Below are 24812 nucleotides of genomic sequence, written 5' to 3' on the forward strand. Positions count from 1 at the left end.
ATTGGGCTGGCAGATAGCACTAATGTAAGTGTTCCTGTTGATACCTCTGATTTTCCTCAAGCGGTCCCATATTATATGTTGAGGTGTCTGATGAGACATAGATGAAAGATAAGATAACCAGGATGCTTTTTTGCTGTCTTTGATTGTCTTCCTCGCTATAGCTCGAAGTTTTTGGAAATTGATCTTATTTTCTACTGTTGGTTTCCGTTTGTATTTGTAAAATGCTCTATTTTTGTTTTTTACTGCTAATTTGCAAGATTCATTCCACTAAGGTACAGATTTTCTGTGGGGTGATATTAATGTTTTAGTAACACTTTTTTCTGCAGATTTGAGTATCAGTGCGCTAAAATCATCTATTATTTTGTTAATAGATGAAGTGTGAAAGCCACATGGAGGAAGAAGAGTACTTATTTGTCCATTAATTGCAGTTCTGAAGTCAGACCAATTAGCGTCCTTGAGGTTCCATTTAATTATAGGGAGATTACAGCTTAAGTGTAATGTAATTTCGAGCAAAATTGGAAAATGATCACTTCCAAAAAGAGTATCATGAGCAGACCACAAAAGTAGAGGAGCAATATCTGGAGTACAAAAAGAGAGGTCTATACTGCTGGAAGTTCCGTGAGCAGTACTGTAATATGTAGGTTTCAGTGAATTTAGTAATATTACATCTTCGGATTCTAGCAGAGATTCTATGATTTTTCCCCTTGAATTCGTATTAGAGCATCCCCAAAGAGTACTATGAGCGTTAAAATCGCCGAGTAATATAAAAGGTCTTGGTAATTGATTGATTAAATCCTTCAGATTGTGTAAATCAATAGGTTGACTGTTAGGCAGATATATGTTACATATACATATTTCGATACATAATAAAACAATTACTGCTACTGCTTCAAAGTTGGAAGTAAGTGGCACTTCTTTACTAGTTACATTGTTGTTAACATACGTAGCCACTCCTCCGCTAGCATGATGGTATATATTGCGATTTTTATTGTATGAAGAATACTGTTTGATATTTGCGACATAATTATTACTAAAGTTAGTTTCCTGCAAACACATGACACCAGGTTGATGTAATGTAGTTAACTTTTGTAGATACTCATACTGGGTCCAAAACCCATTAATATTCCACTGGAGCAATGAAACGGGAATAATTCTAAGGATGGATTGGCGTTTGAATATTGTCTACGGCATCAGTTTCCCCATTGTTGTCACTTTCCATACTTATTATGGCACGCAGACAGTTTTCGATCCTCGTAGTTCTATTTTTAATGCCCTTATCTTGATAGTGTGGGTAAAGTTTCTGGAACATTTCAATTAGACCCTCAGTGTCATTTGTATAAGACAAAGCAACTTTCAGGATATCAGTAACTCCTACTGTATTTTCATACAAACTTTTGAGCTGTGTGTAGTTTAGAATAAACTCACTCGGTGTCGCTTCTAATATGTGTTTTACTGGATGTAGTTGTTCATCCAATGTAGGTGGCTTCACCTTTTTCGACTTTTTCCTGGGTGGATTTAGTTTGGAATGATTTTTAGGGTTGGTAGTAGTTTCCCCATCAGTATTGTAGGGAGAGACTTCAGACAAAGAATCTATATGTGCATTGGGATTACTAGATGAAGATTCACTTGGTGGAATCGGTCTTTTACATCGTATCAGTGCTTCAGTGGGAGGTGTAGACGAAATACTGAGAGCATTGGTATTTGTGTCCATGGTGTCGTGTACATTAGTGATACATTGCAAATCACTGTTTTCGTCATCATTTCTCAAACTTTTGTTTTCTGAAAATTCATCTAATGCAGTATTTACATCTGTGTTTTGTGGCTCACTTAAGTTAAACTTTACTACTTCACTTAGCAATCTGGGAGTGTTACGGGGTTGCAATCTTAGTGACACAGTTCGTTGAGGACAATCTTGTTTCATATGAGTTGTGTCTCCGCAAACAAAACATGCCTGAGGTTGTCCGGGATAAGTGATGTTAGCTGTGTAGGAAGCTACCTGTATTGTTGCTGGAATATTTTTTTGGATATTCATTCGTACTGCTTTTACTCCATTGTAAACCGGAAGCAAGTATTGTGTACTCCAAGTTTCATTTCGAATGTCTTGTATGGTACCGTATATGTTCAGAACAGTCTGTAAAACTGAGCTGGGAATTTCTGAGGGGAGATTGAATACTCGAACTGTAACACTAGCTGAGTCTGGTGGTCCTATATTAACGTGAGTTATTTCTCCTGATTCATATTGAAATTCTATTTCTCCCTGGTACTTATCAAGTAATCTATTATACAATGTGGTTGTAGTTACCTTCAGATAAATTGCTCTCTCTCTGTTATGCAGTTGTAGTGTGTCCACTTGATCTGTGTTGATTACCATTTTCTTTACGATCCACTGATGAATTTCCTGTGCTGATGGTCTAGTAGCAGATTGTGCAAATTGAATCTTGATCGTGTTTTTCCTGTTGTAATTTTCTATTTGTAGGTTTCTGTTTATAGTATCCATGTTGTTTTCAGTGTACAACAATGAAGAAGATTATAATTAAAGAATTTTAGATAGTATTAAACAAATTAGTCAATTATAATTATCTGAATCAAAATTTATAAACTTATAGATGTTAAATATAATTTATGTTTACTGAAATTGTGATTAAAAACAAACTTAAACGCTAAAAATCGAAGAACTTTTATACACACAAACCTATGTATATCACGGCCTTCTTGACTATGAATACTGATTTGTGAGGTCTGTCCTGCAAAAGAATTGTACTTTTTTTTTACCAAACAAAATTGCTGTGAAGGGTTTGCTAGAACGCTTTTGTATACATTTTATTATTGAAGAATTCTTTAGGTCGAAATTGAAAGAAGAAAAATGCATGTACTTTTTAAATAACGATATTTTGAAGAGAGTTAAAAAATAGGGCAACTCAGCTGGACTATACATAAGCAAAGCAATATTTATTGGCACCGTATTGTTAGTAACAAAATATGTCATATATAATAGTAATAATAATAATAATAATAATAATAATAATAATAATAATAATAATGATAATAATGGCTTTATTTAACCTGGCAGAGTTAAGGCCGTAAGGCCTTCTCTTACACTCAACCAGGATTAAAACTTGCTTACACAGTTGAACATAAAACTGGATCGGAATTAAGTAATTACATACTGATACAATTTAGGTACATAATGAGATCAAAAGAGGTAGTTACATAAAATTTACCTCATAAAATAAAAAATAAACATAGTGAAATACATATTAATGTTGTTAGAATCAAATACGAATCACATAAAAAACAGAAGCCGATAATTCAATAAAAAAAATGTACACAGTAAAAATAAAAATAAACATATTAGTATACGTATTAGTATTAGATTACAATTAAGTAGGATTTACATAATTAAACCAGAAACCGACAATTGAATAAAATGTACACAAAAATAGATTAATAATAAGAAAAACGACAACATAGTGGGATACATATTGGCGTTAAGTGATAAATAAACACGATTTCGATAATAAAAATAAAAAACAAAATAAAAAATAAAAATAAATACAGTGGAACACATTCCATTAAATATTTGCAACGCGTTAGGTCTGGCAACTCAACATAAGATATTTTTCTAATTTACATTTAAAGGAAATTAAAGTTCAGCAGCCCTTGACTTCAGGCGGCAGATATTTCCAGTGACGAGAAGTAGCAACAGTGAAAGATGAAGAATAAAGAGATGATGTGTGCAGTGGTATTTCTAGCGTGTTATATTGTGACCGAGTATTTAAGTTATGATACTGAGAAAGACTGTGGAATCAGACAGATAAGTAAGAGGGAGTAGAGGTGTGCAAAATTCGGTATAAGAAAGAAAGGGAATGTAACTTTCTCCTCTCATTTAACCTGAGCCATAATAATTTATTGAAAGAAGGCGAAATGTGATCGTAGTAGCGGACATTACAAATGAAACGAACACACGCATTATGAACACGTTGCAGTTTCTGGGATAAATCCACCCTGAGATCACTGAATAAAGCATCACAATAATCGAAATGAGGCATAATAAGAGTCTGTACAAGTGTCTGCTTTAATTTAGCTGGATAGTGGTACAATCGTTTTAATGAGTGAAGAGTGGAAAATACTTTCTTGCATGTGTGTTTGATATGCGTGTCCCAGGTAAGGTTAGATTCAAAATGAACTCCCAGGTTTTTTACAGTTGAACTGAATGGAATGATCGCTTTATTCAGAGTCACAGGAGGAAGGTTCGGCTTATTAATATAGGGGATTAATCTTTTATTCGAAAATAAGATAGCCTGTAATTTATCTGTATTTAAGTTAAGTCCCAATTGTTGAGACCAAGATGAAACGGATTCGAGATCTTTATTGAGTCTATTAATACAGTCACTTATTCTATCAGGACTGGTGGAAATGTATAATTGAACGTCATCTGCATAAATATGATACCTGCAATATTTAAATGACTTGGCGATATTGTTAATATAGAGACAGAAAAGCAATGGACGCAATACCGAACCCTGGAGAAATCCTCACTCTACTGTCTGCCAGGAGGAGAACCGATTATTAAAGACAACACACTGCTGGCGCCCAGTGAGATGGGAATGCATCGTATTGTTATAAATCTGTCATGATAATAATTTCCCATCTAAAAGTCAATCTCCCTTTCTACTTCACTCCCTCATAAACACAAGTTAATTCTGTTGTTATGATTACATATACATATTGAGAATTTCAGCCATTAAAAAAAAACGGGTTTTCCTTCAAATTTCAGAATGCCTTTCTCCCATTGTAGGCCTACATCTTATCCAATAGAAAACAGAGTTTACGTTATTTTAAACATGATAGATCACGTTTCTCAGATTATTAAATTTCGGGGAAGGGGGAAACTGAAAGGTGAATCTTAGGGTATGTTACAGTTTCATGTCTCATAAAGATTTTTTACCAACAAAAGAAAATTTTAACGCTAAAAGATAAGCAGGGTGGTACAAATTGCGATATCTTATAGCTAATTCGAGAGACAAATATCACTGCACTCATCAATGTCACTTCTTTTATTTTTAAATACATTAGGCATGAATAAAATGCCAAGGTGTTGTATGCCTGGCTGCAAATTCAATTACCAGAAAGGAACTTAGTGGCGATATTTACTTTTCCTTCTGGTGAAGTAACAAAAAACAGGAGTAAGATTAAGAAAATAGTATTTAAAATTAGCTTACGCGTGTATCCATACGCATTTGTAAATTTACATTGTGCTAAATTATTGTAATTCTCTACTGTAAAATGAATAACTTTGATTTGTTATTTCACTCTTTTTAAAGTCTTAATCTGTGTGTCCTTTACATGACATTTGATTTTCGCTTTCTATCTCATTCCTAAAAAATTAAAGCATAACCATTCATTTTACATGGTTGTTTGTACTTTTACTACAATTTTTTTTTGTTTTCTTTTGCATGATATTTATTCTTTATCTATTGTCAATTAGTAGATAAAAGTCTTTTGACATGTATATTCTTTGACTCACTGAGTCTCCTCTGGGAATTAGTAAAGCGGAAATAAATATTAATATAAATTTAAAGTTTAAAAATATGGATTTCATAATAAATTCCCAGTAACTAACAACAATGTTAATTCATTTAAGGTGGAAAATTATTGGTCACGAATAGACCTAACATGTCAGACAGCGCCAAACTTGCTACACTTACTGCTCCGTGTGGCCGCTTCCATTTAACTCAATGCGGTCTATAATTCCAGCTACATTTGTCGCAGAAAGTTGCTACAAATGTAGCTGCACGTGTAGCCACCCATGTCGCTACATGTGGCCACCCAACAGCAGTAAATGTCGCAGAAAAAATGGACCCGGACCCATTCAAGTTGCGACACGACCTTGGGATGCGCCAAACTTGCTACATTTACTGCTCCGTGTGGCCGCTTCCATTTAACTCAATGCTGCCTATAATTCCAGCTACATTTGTCGCAGAAAACTTGCTACAAATGTAGTTCGTGTGGCCGTACCCTAGGGCCTGACATTATAATACAAAAGCACATGTCAAGTCTTGTTTGGACAAACATAAAAAAATGGCTGCCATGAGCTATCCTGTCACTGACACTCCTCAAACTAGTCGTCCTTCTGTATGGGGTGATGCCATTTAAAGGATACTAGACTGGACTCATGTCCAGTAACAACTTCCCTTCAAACTCGTATTAAGACTAGCAACAATTGCTTCTCTTGCTATTTTGTAATTTTCTAAATTCATACTCATATTCAATCCATAGCACTAGTTCTTGTTTCTTGACTGTATTAGGCTCAATGCAGAGTAGCGTCATAAAGACACGCGTCCAATTATTTGGTTAATGCTGCGATCCTGTTTCCACATGTAGCATCATAATGACACATTTATTGTTCCGACTTTTGGAATCTTTCAGTTTAAGATCCATAATGGAAGTGTACAGCAGGAAACGTGCTGTTTTTGCGTATTTAGTTTGCAAAAACTATTTGAAGTGCACAGAGATGTGGTTCTGAGAACATCCATTGGTTGCCAAACGACTCCTTCAAGGTGATACAAAATTGTTCAATTATTTCCGAATGAGTATTAAATCATTTCATGAAATGGCATGTAAGATAAGTGACGTGATCAAAAGTGAAGATATTGTGATGAGACTAGCAATCCCTCCCTTAGAAATGTTGTGTGTTAGTTTAAGGTAAGTTCACTCATTCAAAGTATACTGATATTGAAAATGAGATATGTTTAGTTTGGTATTATTAGGTTATATTTTCCAAGTTTTAAAAGTATAAAAGTGAACGTTAGGGAAGGCTTAAATAACTGACAAACAACTATATTGATTAGCTATCTAGCATTTGAATAGGTAATATATCACTGAAACATTACAAAACAAATAATACAATTACACTACACTTACATGAACAACAATTAGGCCTAAGGAAACTGGAACAAGTCTACAGACTCGGTGGAGTCTTCTAGTGAGTGTGTGGAAGTTGAAATGTTGCTCATCGCAGGAGAACATTGAACAGAGAGAGGATACTGCCAGGGTACACGTGACTGGTTTTGGGAAGGAAAAATGGTGCTTCTGAAGAACATTGTGCTGTGTATGGACTGCGATATGAATAACTGACAGTCTTATTTTCTTGGCAAGGTCCAGAACTCCACTCTTAAAATCCAGTTTTTGTTCAACATTAAAAGTACTGACGATTTGAATCAGAGACTCAAAAAAAAGATCTATCATAGTTAGGTTCAGGAGCAGGAACATTAGGGATTGGAGTCTTCATGAAAGATATCATAGAATCCTCCAAATGCCTTCGTCGCTTTGCTGGAAGTTCTTTAGAGGGGAAAAGTGGGTTAGCTGAGGCATTCTGTCTTCTACCATTGTTTGGTGTTTGTTCACTGCCATCTTCATTTCCCTCATCGACAATGTTTGTTTGTGTTTCTGCTATATTCCCTTGCTTCAGCATGAAAGATAATTGGCGAGCATATATATAGTGCTGTTGCGAATCGGCACCTTGGCCCGATCTAACTTTTTTTCTAATGCTTCTCATGAAGTTGTCTTTTATATTTTTCCATTTTACCATAAGTTAAGTGTTTTATCTGAAAATGAAAAATATAACTTCATGCATTCTGTAAATATTTGTATACAGCAAGCAATTATTAATATGAATTATTATTTTTCAGATACTTGAGCAGTGATTGTTATATAATTGATCTCTATTATTCGCACAGAATTGGACATTCTACATTGTGCACAATCATATGAAAAGTCTGCAAAGTTATATAGGATCGTTTACTACAGGAATGCTTCCAAAAATGTTGTACAGAAAAATGGTTACAGAGCGCTTTGAAAAACGGGCCAACTTCCCTAATTGCTTGGGAGCCTTGGACGGGAAGCATGTGAGGATAGTGAAACCTATGAAGACTGGATCTCTGTGTCATAATTATTTTATAATATAATATAATATAATATAATATATATCGGAAAAACTCATAACAAGATGAAATTATTTTTTTATAGTTTTGTTTCCAATTGTTGATTCAAACTATGAGTTCCTGTATATTGATGTTGGCTCTTTTAGAAGGGAATCAGATAGCACCATTTTTTAAACATCACAGTTTTTCCATTTATTGCAAAACAATGAATTGGATATTCCAAAGGGTAAAGCGCTTCCAGGAAATGCAGGACCCAATTTGCCTTTCACCTTTGTTGCGGACGAAGCATTTTCCCTTTCTAAAAATGTAATGCTGCCATTTAGTGGGAGATTTCTTTTGCATAAGAAGCATATATTTAACTACCGTTTAACTTGTGCCAGAAGATTTGTTGAGTGTACATTTGGAATTCTCTCAAATAAATGGAGAATTTTCCAAAGACCTATTAATGTAAACATGGACTTTGCAACCAATACTGTCAAGTGCTGTTGTATTCTAGAGAACTATGTTCGTACTAGAGATGGATTTCAGTTAGAAGACACTCTTTCTACACAGAGCTTGTTCAATGTCTCACAAAATCAGTCCTCTGCACAAGGGGGAAGGGCACTGAACAATATCAGAAACACATTGGCAGATTACTTTATAAGTGACCTAGAAAAATTGCCATGGCAGGATAGCTGTGTTTGATTTGAAACTAAACCACATTTTAGGGCTGTATAATAAAACTTACCTATATCACACTTGTCTTTTCCTTCTTTTTCTTCAAAACCATCATAGAACACACTGCAAATTTGAATCCAAGCATTATGTTTTTTCACTTTGTCTTTATATTCCTCACTTGAAACATCCCACATTTCTGGGAATTTCATAATCTCTTCAATAAATAATTCTACGTTGATTTTGCTGTCCATATTATAGCCGATAAATGCACGTGTGTACTGAACAACAGTCAACAATGAAGTGCCAGAATGTAGCAGTCAGCGGTGATGCCACGTTCTGGCAGAACCTGCAACTAGATAATTAACACTGCGTCACCGCCGTCAATATTTACCTGACGCTGGATCCTGGGAACCACATGTGTATTGGTCACTTAGAACAATGTATTTCTAAACCCCGCATCAATTGGACGCTGTGTCACTGCATCCTTTTAACGCTAGTCTGCATCGGGCCTTACAGATGTCATTCCAAGTCTTCCTATCCTCAACTTCTTTCCTTCATCTTCAGACACTGATTTTTCTTAAATCATACTCAATTCCATCCAAACATCTTGCACTTAGTCTACCTCTAGTCCTCCTTCCTCCTGGTTTACCATCCAATATTTTCTTTGGGTATCCATCATTTTTCATTCTATAGACATGCGAGTATCCCAAGTTTTTCAAACGTCTTGTTGTGATTCCTTTATTATGATCCTTGCGAGCCTTCCCTGACTTTCTCTAATTTCTAGTTTCGTTCGCTACATAGTAAATCTCAGAGAGCAGACGTCATCCCTCCTTGCCTTCCACCCTCGCCGCCCTTGTTGAGCAAGGGGAGTATGGTTGGCCACCCAGGTAGTAGAAACACTTTACTCACAATGACCGGCTATTTTGCCTTGCCGATATTGCATCACTCACCCTGCCAGTGCAGCCCACCCAAGCAGTTCACTTGAAATCCGCAAGAGAGCAGTCAGACGAGACACACATCGTAAGTGGGGGAAATGCCTCCTCCCCATTGGTCCGCGCCAATGTGACGTCAATAGTCACGTGATGGGTGGGGGAGTCAGCCTACCCACGCCTATAAAAGCGTGTGTTACTGCGCTAGAAGTCAGACATCCTCTCATCTTCAACCTAACAACTTCTCTTCTCTGATCGCTTCACTCCCTCACAATTCTCTCCTACACCATTCCTGGTTTCGACTCCCCAAACTCGCCCTGGCTTGCTCAACCATAGTCTTTCCTTCAAACCCCCTACAGTGGTCGGAGTCGCGGGCCATGTTTTCGAGCTCGATAATTGCATCCAATCTCTTCATCGGTCGGGATCGCGAGTCATGTTTGCGAGCTCGATAGGTGAAGGTACCTAGTTCACATCTCCCTCATACTCGCAATAGTCGTCCTCTTTTCTTTCGAGCAAGTTTAGTTTCACCTCTTTCCAGACACTCCCGTTACCCCTAACTTCTTATATCTCCCGTCCTAGCTCCGTCACATCTTCAACTAGTCTCAATCAGTCACAGGAACGAATATTTCAATATTCGAGATATTTTAACGACACTCCCGTTTCCCCTGCCCACGACCCAGTGGAGGAACTAATTATTGAAATAAATAGCTGTAACCAGAGCTTTTACTTTCAACATCGCAACATCATCCCTCCACATACACTTCGGCATATCTTGTCTTGTCACTCCCATTTCCCCTCTCTACATCTGCAACTACAGCATTCAGCAGAGGGACGTCAGCGGAGACCGGCGTACGACAATTGCCAAACATCGTTCCATCATCACCCCCCAATAAGCTTCGGCCCATCTTTCCCGTCACTCCCGTTTCCCCTCTCTACACCTGTGACTACAGCATTCAGCAGAGGGACTCAACGGAAACCGGTGCATGACAGTCTGTTTTTAATATGTGTATCTAGATTCATAACTTGAAAGAGATCCATTAATTCTTTATTTGTTCCTACTCTCTATAAACCCCTTTCATCAACCTTTATGAATATTCTTCTTAAACTGTAAATTCATCTTTTTTAGTTTCTCTACCATAAATAACGTTAGGAATTATTAATGTTATAGACATACTAATTAAAACAATTCTGTGATATTATTCACTAATCGTTAATGATGTTATACATTCTTATGATGTTACTGTAATCAATAGATGGCAACTCAAATGCATAAAATGAGCTTCTCTCTTTTCAGGAAATATATAGGCCTATATGGATAATTTCTAGAGTTTAGAACACTAGCAATGTGTTCATCACAAAATATGTCAAGTTTTTTAATTCTGATGTGTCAAATAGCAAGTTCATAAGTTCTATTACTGTCTTGAAACCTTTCTTGAAATTGAAACTGAATAACAATTCGTATCATCAATATTTGCATAATTGTCAAGTTATTACCATTTATGGGCTCAAATACGACTACAATAATGAACTTTAATGAGTGATGCAAGTCTTTCAGAAAGGAAGGAAAGCCTGAGGTCTTGCAGTATAGACTTATAGCATATGAAAGAGTTCTAAGTAAAACTTACTGGCTCCTTTGAAGTCAAATATTCAATTGTGCTTGTCATAATCCTTATCCAACACACTAACAATTGGGGTACAGTAATGATTTCACGTACCAGGTACTCACTTGAAAAATAGAATTCGATCCTGCTAGACTAGCAGTTGAAGAGATCTCAGTTAACTATAATATGTAAAATACATTCCACATAATGTTATTGTCTGTCAAAATATCGTTGGACGAAATTACTCTAAAGCTTTATTCACGAGCTTTTCTAGTCTGTAATGCATGCTGAAAAACTCTGGATTCTTCTACTGGCGCAAATACTGAAAACATAGCCTTTGAATTTTTAATGAAGTAATTTCTCATTTCAACAGTAGCTGAAAATGTAATATTACTAATTTAATATGCTGATTATATTTGTGAAATTTCTTGCTACTGCAATAAAGTGCATGTTCTATTACACTTGCCTTATTAAATCTATCCAAGCCAAGAACCATACTAATGTATCACTATGCTGTGGTAAACAGAAAAGATCAAGTACACACTAATGTATAGGTACATTAGGTTTCTTTTAATCTAGCATAATGGTAAATTACATTGCACTGATTTAATTGACATAATATGTGCAAAAACATTAGTTATAAAGAAATATTTACAGGACTATATTTAATACAGTATATTGGCTCTGGCTTTCAATCAGTTGCAGATCAGTCAGTGACATCATATTGTTTTGGTCTAGTACAATTCTTGGCTTGGATAGACATTAGTAGTTTATGATAAAAATGACACTTCTACACTAACCTCACAGAGTAATAGAAATGTTGTGAATAAATTATAAACTATTAAAGAATCTTTGTTTAGAGGATAAAGTTTATCTTAATATAAAATCTGTGTTAAGCAAGTATCTTCTGGCTCAGAAAGTGTTCCAAGTTACTTACCTTTACCCAAACTGAATTCGAACTGTTTTCCTCTGTCTCTACTTGAATCAAATTTTGTTCCATCTGTCAGAGTTCCAACATAATGTACAAACACTCTGTTACCCTGGGCTGGAGTTGCAGTACCAACGCCTTCCTTTAATATCTTCTTCAATATTCCACCATCATGATCTGGTGAGATGTCTATTTCATGAGGATCAGGAGAACGAAACATCTCTGTAGTAGTTTCTGTTCCATCTGCTGTCATATCTGAAACTAACAACACGTGAAAAATAAGCCACTATCACTAGCACTAGCATTATCCCCATTACCATCACCAACCAACATTGCTCTTTCCGCCACAGCTGCTGTAGTCACCACTGACACAACTTTTTAATCTTCTGCAGAATTAATGTCTCCAGTATAACTAGTTCGAAGTTTCCTGAAGCTATTTTTTGTGTTTATTTCATTTGGATATGTTTTTACATACATTACAAATGCACACCACTAATTAGTTCTTACAATAGTCTTCTCTATGAAAGCTTGTAGAATTTATAAAGAGGAAAGCCTATCACTGTTGTCTCTAATAAGACATTCAGACTGTTCATATTAGAGTCTTTCCTCTTAAAGGCTATGATGCCCTCAAGTAGTGATTTATAGTTTTTAGCTAGGTTAAAACTTGAGACTGATGCTCTCAACAGGCCAATACAATTTTCCTCAATACACTCTTGAGCAGACTTAAGGCTGGTTCACAATAAACCGGGAATGGAAACAACAACGAGAACGGAAATAATATTAAAATAAATGTATTTAAATGTGAGCATTCACAATTAACTATTGTGAATGTTTACATTTACATGCATTTAATTTAACATTATTTCCATTCTCGTTCTCGTTTCCGTTCCCGGTTTATTGTGAAGCAGCCTTTAGCCTTGTGATGTTTCTGAAATCTCCAAAGCTCATCTTCAAACTATATATGCTGTTTGATTTCTTGACAACTGCTCTAACACGATATTTTGGTACACCTTAGCAGTTGTCTTCACTCTCCTTTGACAAAAACGAAGCTTGGTGGGACAATTATAGCAGACCACCAAATAAGTCATAACAAAAAGGTTGTGGCAGATTCTTCGAACCTTTGCAACCCTTTCGCAAGTCTCCTGTGTACTAGTGGCAAACATTTTGTCATTTTGAAGACTTGAGGATTTCCTCAATGGTGAAAACTTTTCTATTTGCGAAAAAGATTTTTCTATGATCATTGTTAACATGCTACTGCAGAAGGCACTTTTTTGTCTTCATCTTCCTGATGCTTTAACTGGAGTCTGAAGAAATTATCTTTGCTCTGCTTCTAGGCTTCCAACACACAGTCTTCTTCTCTGAGCACTGTGAACATGCATCATTGGAACATACCAATCTCTTTAGCCATTACTACCTGCTTAAACAATACTGGATTAATGTGAATGCATGCTAATCTCTGTTTTAACTATTTTATCTATCATAGTGTATAAGGTGTATGTTTCAGCCAAGTCTTCAGTAGCTCAGTCTCCCCATCTTCAGATTCTTCTGGATCTCCAAATTCTGTAAGTTTATATTATATTACATTTCTAGTAGAGATCTAGCCAAGCAGTAAGACGTTTAGTTGAGTATGCGTATTTTTATCCAACCCCCACTCTTGTTGTAACCCTACTCAATAGTACACATCAGTGCAACATGGTATCTGTGGTAATGTGCACACGTAACTGCTGTAAGCTCCACTTACATAGCAAGACAATATTTATTATATTTTTTTATTTATTTATTTTTTTACAATCTTAATCTCACTCACTCACTCATAGTGTTCTGCCCAAGGACAGGTCTTTCATTGCAAACCCAGCATTTTCCAATCTTTTCTATTTTCTGCCTTCCATGGTATCTTCATTCATCCATAGTCTCTGAGATAGTTCGTTCTTGTAGTGAAATCTAGTCCTTTATTCTGGAGCTGTAACATGTATTGAGGAATCAATTACGAGTGAGTGTGCACCCTCAGTATTCTCTGTTTCACTAGGGTGCCACTGGCAAGCAAATGAGCCAATGGCAGTCACATATCTAGCAAGCTCCTGTTGTCTGCGATTATGCTAGATGAGTGCCGACCTTAAGCACTGATTACAGTGTTGGACATAATATCTTATCAAACATAGTACAGTAAAACCTCGATTATCCGACACTGTATTAACCGATTGGTGGGTTATCCGACTGTATTTCTCTCTTGCTCTTTTTGTTTTGAAGAAAAAATATGAGTACTGTACGTTATATTAGTACGAAATTTTTTTCTACACAGTGTTTTTACAAACGTTTACCCTTATGCAGTATGATCTACTCTTTGAGTGTTGTACTGTCTAACTTCTATGCAAAATGTCTTCCACAGGTGTCAAAAGAAAACGTGTTTGCTACGAAAAAAAGGTGCAAGTAATTGAGTGGTTTGGGTAATGAGAAACTGTCTCATCATAATACGAGATAGGAATTACAACTGTGCGCGATTTAATGAAAAACAAAATATAAAGTGCATCAAATTTGTAAGTCTACAACTATTCATATCTTTCCACAGACAGCTGTCATAAGGAGTTTCCTTGGACATTAAAAACCTGTTGTTGAAAACTAGACTTAAATGAGTGAACTTATGATCCACTACCTAGCGTGTTAAAAGAAAAGACAACGGGCGGGGGGGGGGGGGGGGGGGAAATGACGAAACTGTATTATGCACTTAGTTTATGAACACCTTTTATAGTACGGATTATCCGATTTTTTCGATTAACCGTTCACTCTACCTCCTTCATAACCGTGGATAATAGATTTTCTACAATATATTTTTATGTGAAAAAAAATCCGTATGCCCATGAAGGGCAAAGTCGACCAGTTGGCTGCTGTACTGTGACAGTCCATTAAGGGCAAAGCCGCCTAGTTAGCTGCTGGCTTCACATCCACATGATGCAGCAGGAGTGAACAATCATCCAACTGGAATGGAGGTATCGTGTGGTTAGCACGATGATCCCCTCCAGCCATTATTACAAGCTGCTGTAACTGGATTTTGCTACCTATTGCAGCTCGCCAAATTCATCACGAGGTTGGATGGGTATCAATTTGGTGGAAGTGTGATATAATAAAGCAGAGATGACCCACGCCACAATTTCCCAATATAAGCACGAAAATCAAGAATTACATTCGCCATTTCCAGGAATCTTGATACCCTTCTTTTAAAAAGTTATGTGGCTGCAAGTACAGTATAATTCAGGTGGTTCGGAAATTCACTATGCACTTATAACAGGTGCTGGAAATGACGTCCGCAAGTGGCTATACAAGTCTGAAGCCGCTTACTGTTATTGAAAAACACTTGTGATATGCTTGTTATTGTAGTTTTTAAGCCACAAAGAGTGTGTAGGCAGTTACAATACACGACTCTTGTGCCAACTTACATAATAATTTTGATGGGCTCCACAGCATAGAGTCAGAAATGTTCAACAACTTCTCTTCGTTTAGTGTAGGTGATCTTCCAGTTCATTCGCCATCTAACGCTGAGCTTGTCTCTGAATAGGTTGACAAACTGCACTGCGATGAGATAGAGTTAGAGTTATTTCTGGGAATTTTTCAGCAAATGCCCTCCTGCACTGAATCTGTGTATTTATCGCCTTGCCGAAAGACATGTTCAATTACTGAAAAAACTATAATTAAAAACTTAATTGAACAACTAAACACTACATCAATATCACTTTTTCAATAGCTGTTTACCAAAAGAACTACAACAGTTATATGTCACGTGATAATGGAACAAATTAATACACAAAAAGTCATACAACAACGAACAATCAGTTCTACCAATATATCTTGAATTACATGTAGAAAAACCTTAGTTTGATTCGAACTTACAACCAAATCTACACCCATACTAAGTGCACAGCGACTTTCTGAACACATTGTGTAAGATAATATGTACATAGATTTGTTTTACCAATTAACTGTACATTATTTTGGCTCAATAATTAATTTAAAAAAATTAAAATACTCTAATCGTACTTCCTGATCTGCTCTTGGAGATATGCAAGTCTTTGAAGGAAGTGAGACAATTATGTGCTGTGGAAATGTTTCAGGGAACAACAACTTGAATCTGTTTTTAATTGAAAATATGATTCTTACAAATATCTATAGTAAAAGCAGAATTTTTGGATTATACGTGCTTCTGGATTATACATACCCATTCTCCCTGTCATTAGCCTGGACAATCGGGAGTACACTGTACACAAAAAACTGTACTGTTGGCAGTGTATTCTATTTTCTTCCAACCAAGAATGGAATAGGTTACATGAATAATTTCATGAATCTGAAAACCCAACATGAAACTCCAAAGTATCACATTACATCTGTAATGATTCTAATTAAATATGGCAATACCAGAATAAATATTTGCTTGAGTAATGCTTGGAAATTAAGTGTGCAAGAAGATAATACAAAAGTGAAAAAAAGTCCACACACAATGAAATTCAGCATAGTGACAATCGAGGGACCTATGTAGAACTGTTACATTTATTGGCACAAAAGGATAGATGCTTATCAAAGAATTTAGAAACAGTAACAGTCTTCCAAGGTGTTTCAAGTGATATTCAAAATGATCACCTGATTCCACTGCTAATGTTATGCATGCAGAAGTTGTAAAAGAAGTAGAGAATATTTGTTGCAGGTATTATGGATGAGACAGTTGACATTTGTAATAAATCTCAATGCTCCACTCTTTTTTTTTTTTTTGTGTGTTTCATATGGTGGTAAAGTCTGTGGAAGATTTGTAATGATGTTAGTGGTGATTTAACTGTTGTTAATTTGATAGAATGTCTGTTTGGCTGCATGAATGTATTTGACTGTCAAAATAAACTTTAAGCTAAGATGTACGATAATTGTGCCATTATGGCTGGACAACATAATGGTTTTTACAGAAACTTGTGAGAGATAAATACCCTTCAGCTCTTGCATATGTTATTACGCTCACAAATTAAACTTGGTACTGAAACAATCTGTAGAGTACATGAGTAAATGTAAAATATTTTTCCAAACAGTTTCTGGTTTTGCCTCTTTTTTCTCCAAATCCTCCTTAAGAATGCAATTGGACGAATTTTTCAAACAACATTTTCCCACAGTATACCACACCAAACAGTTGCATAAAAGCAGACTAATTGAGCTTTGTATCAAGCCATAAGATGAAACTTGAATTTTCAAATCCATGAAAGATAATTCCAATTGGCATAACTATGATGGATGGAATTCACATTAAGCCAATTATGGACTATAAAGGCAGTACTGTTGTTGGTGGATCATTTGACAATAATCAGCTTGCTACTAGTGCACACTGCTTCATGACTTCAAGTTTTTTTATGAAGTTTTTTGCTCGACTATACTATAATACGCTCATTACATGCGACATAACTGTACCTTAATGAAATACATTAGAGCAGGGGTTCCCAACCGGTGTGTCGCGAAATTTTGAAATTGAAAAATAAATTAATGCCATCCAGAAAGTCTCTTTACAAAGCATTTTTTTTTTTATTTACAACAAAATCTTTGATAATGTGCATTTTATTTTGGGACAGACTTTACCGATGAAATGTAAACATCTGCAACAATGCTCAGTTTAATTCTTCTGTCTGGCAATAATTCAAATGAAAATGAACACTATAACAATGCTTAGTAATTCGTTTACTCTTCTCCCTTAGTAATAAACAGAGTTTAGAATCGTCATTTTCAGTTTATACGTGTGAGCAGGTGATAGTGCGACTATTCTATCAAAAGTGCTTTATTTAGATTTTATCATGGACAAATTTTAATTCGAAAAAAGACAATCTGAATCAAGTTCTGGGTTAGATGACAGCAGTGCTAATTCAAATAATGTGAGCGAAAATTCCCTTCAGAGTTCACAAAAATGTACTGCGTTTTGTAAATATAGTGATGAATACTTACAATATGGTTTTATATGGGATTACGATGAATATAAACAAAATCCTGAGTGTCTTATATGCGGAAATGTTTTGTCAAATCAGTCAATGGTGCTGAATAAACTAAAAAAATATTTATAACTGCCGTTTTCAACATCATAATTGTGTGAATCAGGATTTTCTGCCATGAAAATAGTGAAATCTAAACATAGGAACAGACTGCTGCATCTCAAAGATGATTTACGTGTTGTCTGTCAACCATAAGCCCACATATAGAGAAACTCTGTGCAACCTACCAAGTGCAGACTTCACATTAATTTAAATAGGTGAGTTTCCATAAACGATATTAAAAATCTTTTATCGGACAACCAGCATAGATAGGTTGGGATAAGTAGAACAGTTCACAGAATGGTAGATAGTGGTAGAAAATAGCAAAGACTGGAAAATGTTGCGTTTGCAGTGAAAGACCTGCCTTTGGGCAGAAAACTATGAATGAATGAATAATGCCAGGAAACACGCACATTTTGTTGGCTAGAGTGAAGAGCCGGGTTTATCTTTGCCACTTTGGTTGCTGGAATAGAAGTACAATACATGCTGAAACTGTAGATTTCATCAAATATATTCTTTTGTCCTTCAGAATCTTTTGGCAAAATTGAACATATATGATAAGGCAGAAAAATGTGTTTTGGTGAAACGAGCATTGAGCGACTTCCGCCAATTTTGGAATAGATACCGATGCACTTGAACTGCCAACATAGAAAACAAAAAATCACACTCAATTGCTTTCACCTTCATCTTGACGGGATATTAAAAGCCTAATCTAACCTAAGTGCGTTGGTGTCTATTCCAAAATCGGCGGAAGTCGCTCAACGCTTGTTTAACCTGGGTTTTCAGTATTACACTCGCTGCTAACTCATAACATTCACTGTCAGGTTTAACAGGTACAGAAAAACTTGCAAGTTTTTCAGAAATAAAACTAGATTGAAGTACAAATTTATGTTTTTTAGACTTCAAGTGATCTGCAATATCTAATCATGAGCCACGGAAAACATCGAATTATACTTTAAGCACGTGGCTGTTTCATTGCCGTTGTCCTCCTTCTTATACCTCTTCATGTACGCAAATACATTTTGCAGTTTATCCTTGAACTTGCACTTTTGTTTAGGAGGCATTGCAAAGTAAGGTGACCAGACATCCCGATTTGGCCAGGATGCTTGATGTTCTGGTTTTCCCATGTCAAATGAAATGACAAGTCACTTTAGATTGTAAATGTAATTGTTTAACTCTCAGCACTAGTGAATAGTTATGAATGAGTATGAGTCATTCCAAGACAATTTGGACAGTTTAAAGAGTAGAATGCCCTTCATGTCACCAATTTTTATGAAACTATTTTAGGAATACTATAAATAAAAATACACACACGATTGTTTTTATTGTCCCAAAACTCCTTTAATTTAATAGTTACAAAATATATAAATTTCCATAAAAGTCTGAACATTGTTTCATATTAACTTTAATATCTCATATTCTAATTGTCATTATTCTAGGCTCGTTTTAAATCTAATTAAACATGCTGTCGACATGATAGATAAAATGTACCGTAGTAGTTTTTGTGTGTAAATTATAATTATATTTTAAAATTTTAAATTCAAGGAATTTCGCTACTCTAAAACAATATGAAAAAAATATAGTTCCATTCTCTAATTAATTTTCAGTATGTGTGCAAAATTTCAGGATGAAACTCGAAGATGTTCATATAAAATTAATTGACTTACCCAACAAGACATTACGCAACCACTGTGTTGCACGCGTGTTGTAGTAGTTGAGCAATGTATACAACAGTGGTTCCCAAACTTTTTGAAGGATAAACTCACTTTTGTGCGAGACATTTGTTTGCGATCCCCACTATTGTCGGACCATCGGATCTGTGCACCTTCAGCGCTGTCGTCGTTCTTGGAAAAGTTAGCGCCTCTACTCACTCCATTCCACCAGCTTTCCTCCCACCACGTCAAACAGCAGACCATGAACCTTGCCGAATAGGGGTGTTGCCAAACTTCCACCAAACAGTGTCATGTCCCTTGAATATTGCTTATTAATAATGTGAGGTTAATTATTACTTATTCATAATTTAATTTAAGTAGATCTAATGACGCTGATTGACTTCTACAAATAATTGGAGATAATTATATGATTACAGTGGATATTTGTTGGTTAAATGGTATTTACGTGAAGAGAATCTATTTTGTTTTTAAAAAGAAATGTTTTCGTCATAAATACATTTTCTTCACCTCATTATCTTATTTTGTTAGGTTTGGAACGTAATCTTGAAGGCCTAATAAAATTATAAAATTGTAGGAATGAATGAACACATGTACCCTCTTTCTTTCTCATCCGGGCTAAGGACCGGCTATGGCGAAGTTAATACATGCTACGATCTTATTTACATACTATATAACATAACATATTGATAATGTGCAGGAGTTCTAATTTATTCTTATGAAAATAATTTACATATTTACAAAAGGCCATATATTATTATATGATATTCTTATTGAATTTGGTATTCCCAAGAAACTAGTTCGATTAATTAAAATGTGTCTCAGTGAAACATACAGCAGAGTCCGTATAGGTCAGTTTCTATCTGATGCTTTTCCAATTCACTGCGGGCTAAAGCAGGGAGATGCACTATCACCTTTACTTTTTAACTTCGCTTTAGAATATGCCATTAGGACAGTTCAGGATAACAGGCAGGGTTTGGAATTGAACGGGTTACATCAGCTTCTTGTCTATGCAGATGACGTGAATATGTTAGGAGAAAATCCACAAACGATTAGGGAAAACACGGAAATTTTAATTGAAGCAAGTAAAGCGATCGGTTTGGAAGTAAATCCCGAAAAGATAAAGTATATGATTATGTCTCGTGACGAGAATATTGTACGAAATGGAAATATAAAAATTGGAGATTTATCCTTCGAAGGGGTGGAAAAATTCAAATATCTAGGAGCAACAGTAACAAATATAAATGACACTCGGGAGGAAATTAAACACAGAATAAATATGGGAAATGCCTGTTATTATTCGGTTGAGAAGCTTTTATCATCTAGTCTGCTGTCAAAAAATTTGAAAGTTAGAATTTATAAAACAGTTATATTACCGGTTGTTCTTTATGGTTGTGAAACTTGGACTCTCACTCTGAGAGAGGAACATAGGTTAAGGGTGTTTGAGAATAAGGTGCTTACGAAAATATTTGGGGCTAAGTGGGATGAAGTTACAGGAGAATGGAGAAAGTTACACAACGCAGAACTACACGCATTGTATTCTTCACCTGACATAATTAGGAACATTAAATCCAGACGTTTGAGATGGGCAGGGCATGTAGCACGTATGGGCGAATCCAGAAATGCATATAGAGTGTTAGTTGGGAGACCAGAGGGAAAAAGACCTTTGGGGAGGCCGAGACGTAGATGGGAGGATAATATTAAAATGGATTTGAGGGAGGTGGGATATGATGATAGAGACTGGATTAATCTTGCACAGGATAGGGACCGATGGCGGGCTTATGTGAGGGCGGCAATGAACCTTCGGGTTCCTTAAAAGCCATTTGTAAGTAAGTAACAAAAGGCGAAGACTTGTATTATGCATGAAATTACAGAGGGCATATTCCGGACATATCTGAATCTGAGTCAATACTATTGCTGCTGCTGCTGTCTTCACCCAAGTTGATAACAAATCTAGCTACTTCTTCTGCTATTAATCCGTAACGTTTCTTTCCCACCTTGAAAATTTATTGCTTCCCTCGCAAGCTTCAATAATTTCTTCAAAGTCGGAACTTCTTTCTGTATGGTATAAAATTCTTGTATCTTTCTTCTTAAAATACATCGCTCCATATCATCTACAAGAATTAAAGGTTCTCTTAGTCTGTTCTTCCCTGGTGATTCTAGCTTTTCGTCTCCTGTACAGACTCCCTCTCACCTGATTTTCTTTATTAGGTGCTCTGACCAGTCTTTATAAATTACATAAAAAAGTTGTATTATATCAGTATTAGTTAAGTAAGTAATTTTAATATGTAATCAATTGAAATAAAATAAGCCTCATCTGTGATCGCAGCTGCTCGTTTCGTTGCCTGATTTAAAGGAAACAGATACTGACCTGTTTATTTCTCTTCATCGAAAAATGCTATTACTTCCTTAATAATATTTTTTCACCACTCCGTGCTACAGTATTGATGTTGAGTTGACAACACTGGACTGCAAGTGCAAATAAACTGAAGAAGGTTCAAAATTGTGAGTAGTGGGAGGGAAGAGAAACGGAGAGAGATAGGAATGCAGGGAGGGAAATGAATTACTGAGGCTGAGAAGGAATTAAGGTTCAGTTCGCATATCTTACAGGGGCACAGATCCAATGGTCTGACTATACCATACTGATACTTAACCCCAACTGAAAAATACAAATTCCTGTAGCACCCAACTGCTAATGTACCGGGTACCTGCTACATGAGAAATCAGAATGTGCAAACCTATTTTCCAATTATCTTTGACTTATATTAGCCTTCCTTGCAGATATATTTTCTGAATACTTAAACATTCTGAATAGTAGTTTGCAAGGCTAAGATATTAACATAATAGCAGTCAGAGATAAAATGGACAAATTTATAAGGAAACTTGATTTCTTGGTGATATCAATAAAAAAAAATTGATTCAAACAATATATTAAAAAAAAACTCATGGTAAATTTAGCTATATACCATAAGATACAACAAATAGGTCTATTGATTTTTTCTGCAGACATGCGATGAAGTCTGCATAATTTTAAACATTGGCTTTTTGAATATAAATATACAGACGTGGACAAATTATTATCAAAATTGACAATTTTTATGATATTTTGTTTACAGAATTTGACTTTTCAATTTAGACTACAGTTGACAATTTTGGATATTTACATAATTACAGTAGACAGAAATATGCAAAAATGTCAACTGTAGTTTAAATTGAAGAGTCACGTTTTGTAAAAATATATAATAAAAATCTTCAATTTTGCTAATAAGTTGTAAATTAGCAAAAATGTCAATTGCGTTGAAGAGTCAAATTTTGTAAAAATATAAAACAAAAATCTTCAGTTTTGCTAATAATTTGGAAATATCCAAAATGTCAACTGTAGTCCAAATTGAAGAATCGAATTTTGTAAAAATATACAATAAAAATCTTCAGTTTTGCTAATAATTTGTAAATATGCAAAAATATCAAATGTAGTCCAAATTGAGGAGTTAAATTTTGAAAAATATACAATACAAATCTTCAATTTTGCTAATAATTTGGAAATACACAAAAATGTAAACTGTAGTCTAAATTGAAGAATCATATTTTGTAAAAATATATAATAAAATTCTTCAATTTTGCTAATAATTTGTCCACGTCTGTATATATATATATATATATATATATATATATATATATATATATATATATATATATATATGCAGAGTGAACTGTAATTGATTTAATTTCAAGGGGCTATTCTTTGAGATATTTAAAACAAAAAAAAGTTTAATACAATTTCGCTCGTTTGTGCTTCCTTTCTGAAAAAAAAAATATTTTATATAAAACATTTCATAGCATATTTTGGGAAAGCTATTGAATTAATTTCCAATTTGCTCAGTCAATTTAAGAGAATAGTCTATTATAATATAATAATGACTGAAAGAATTTCAATTTTGTCCTTCAAATATGCAAAAATTTGATCCAAACAAATACAGGTTTTCGTTCTACAAAGGAATTTTAAATTCAGATGCACTGTGATAACACTGTAAAGATGCCTGGAGAGATACAGCTTGCTTAAGCTGGGTGTGAGAACGAGAAATGTAAATATAACACAATTACTTTTAAATATGGCTTGGGAAATTTGATTTCTTCTATGTTAAGTTTACAGATTATTACTTTAAAAATTAAAGTGGGAGGTAACTATTTCTAACTGGCTTTCCTTATTGAATGTTTTCACAGACTATTTAATTAAAATTAAATCAAAGAGTTTAAAAATAATATTTTTTGTACATCAGCATTATAATCAGTCTTTATCATCAGTGAAAATCGTGCATATTATGTCACATTATCTTACTAGTGCTGTAAAAATATTAGCATGCCAAGTAAAATGTCATAGTTTCTATTAAGAAAGCTTAAATTGCATCACAGAGTTAACATTACGAAATGATTTGTCAATGCTATAATATTTAATATATCATAGAAATTTCTTTCATAGAACATGATATCAAACTATCCATCATTACAAATCTCATTTTAGTATTATAGTAGGCCTTGACTTGTTATTACAAGATTCGTATTGCATACAATAATTAGTTCAACTTTAACGCTTTCTTCTTCGAAGATTCTGGTGGATATTTTGTGTATTGGTGAAATAGTGCGTCAGTGCTTCCTCAAAATATTAGGAGTGCTTTTCATTATGTTATAGTGTTTTAAATATTAATAGAAGACATTGCTACAATCTGTTTACGTTTGTAACCAAGGACAACTCTGAAATATTTTACATTTTCTTTTTATTTACTGTATATTCATTCACTTTTCAAGAATCAAGATATTTCTTTTAAAAACACTTAAATTCAATTATAACTGCCCTATCTTGAAGATATTCTCGTGAATTTTCGAAGAAATCACATTGCCATGATAATTCCTCCTCCAGCTACATAATTCCCCCTCCAGCTCCATATAATTCAGTTGATGAAGCGAGTAAATCAATGTGAACAGCTATACAAAGTGAGTGGAAATTATATAACTCTTTCTGTATACCTACATATTAAATATAACGGG

The 24812-nt window shown here is 34.9% G+C and overlaps 1 protein-coding gene across 5 annotated transcripts in view; it reads right to left on the reverse strand.

Annotated features, from left to right (window-relative positions):
• LOC138704929 (peptidyl-prolyl cis-trans isomerase FKBP4-like) overlaps positions 1 to 24812 on the reverse strand; it is a 233637-nt gene that overhangs the window by 160045 nt on the left and 48780 nt on the right. Inside the window, exons 1-2 of one of the 5 annotated variants that reach the window (XM_069833355.1) lie at positions 15490 to 15612; positions 12068 to 12319 (exon numbers count right to left, since the gene is read on the reverse strand). In XM_069833355.1, the coding sequence (XP_069689456.1) occupies positions 12068 to 12319; positions 15490 to 15517 (280 nt within the window). In that variant the 5' untranslated portion in view covers positions 15518 to 15612. Of the gene's footprint in view, positions 1 to 12067; positions 12320 to 15489; positions 15629 to 16265; positions 16392 to 24812 lie in introns of those variants that run through there. The other 4 variants (XM_069833351.1, XM_069833350.1, XM_069833353.1 and 1 more) reach the window with 4 other exon arrangements.

The sequence above is a fragment of the Periplaneta americana genome, chromosome 8 (assembly GCF_040183065.1).
Source record: "Periplaneta americana isolate PAMFEO1 chromosome 8, P.americana_PAMFEO1_priV1, whole genome shotgun sequence".
Classification (NCBI taxonomy): domain Eukaryota; kingdom Metazoa; phylum Arthropoda; class Insecta; order Blattodea; family Blattidae; genus Periplaneta; species Periplaneta americana.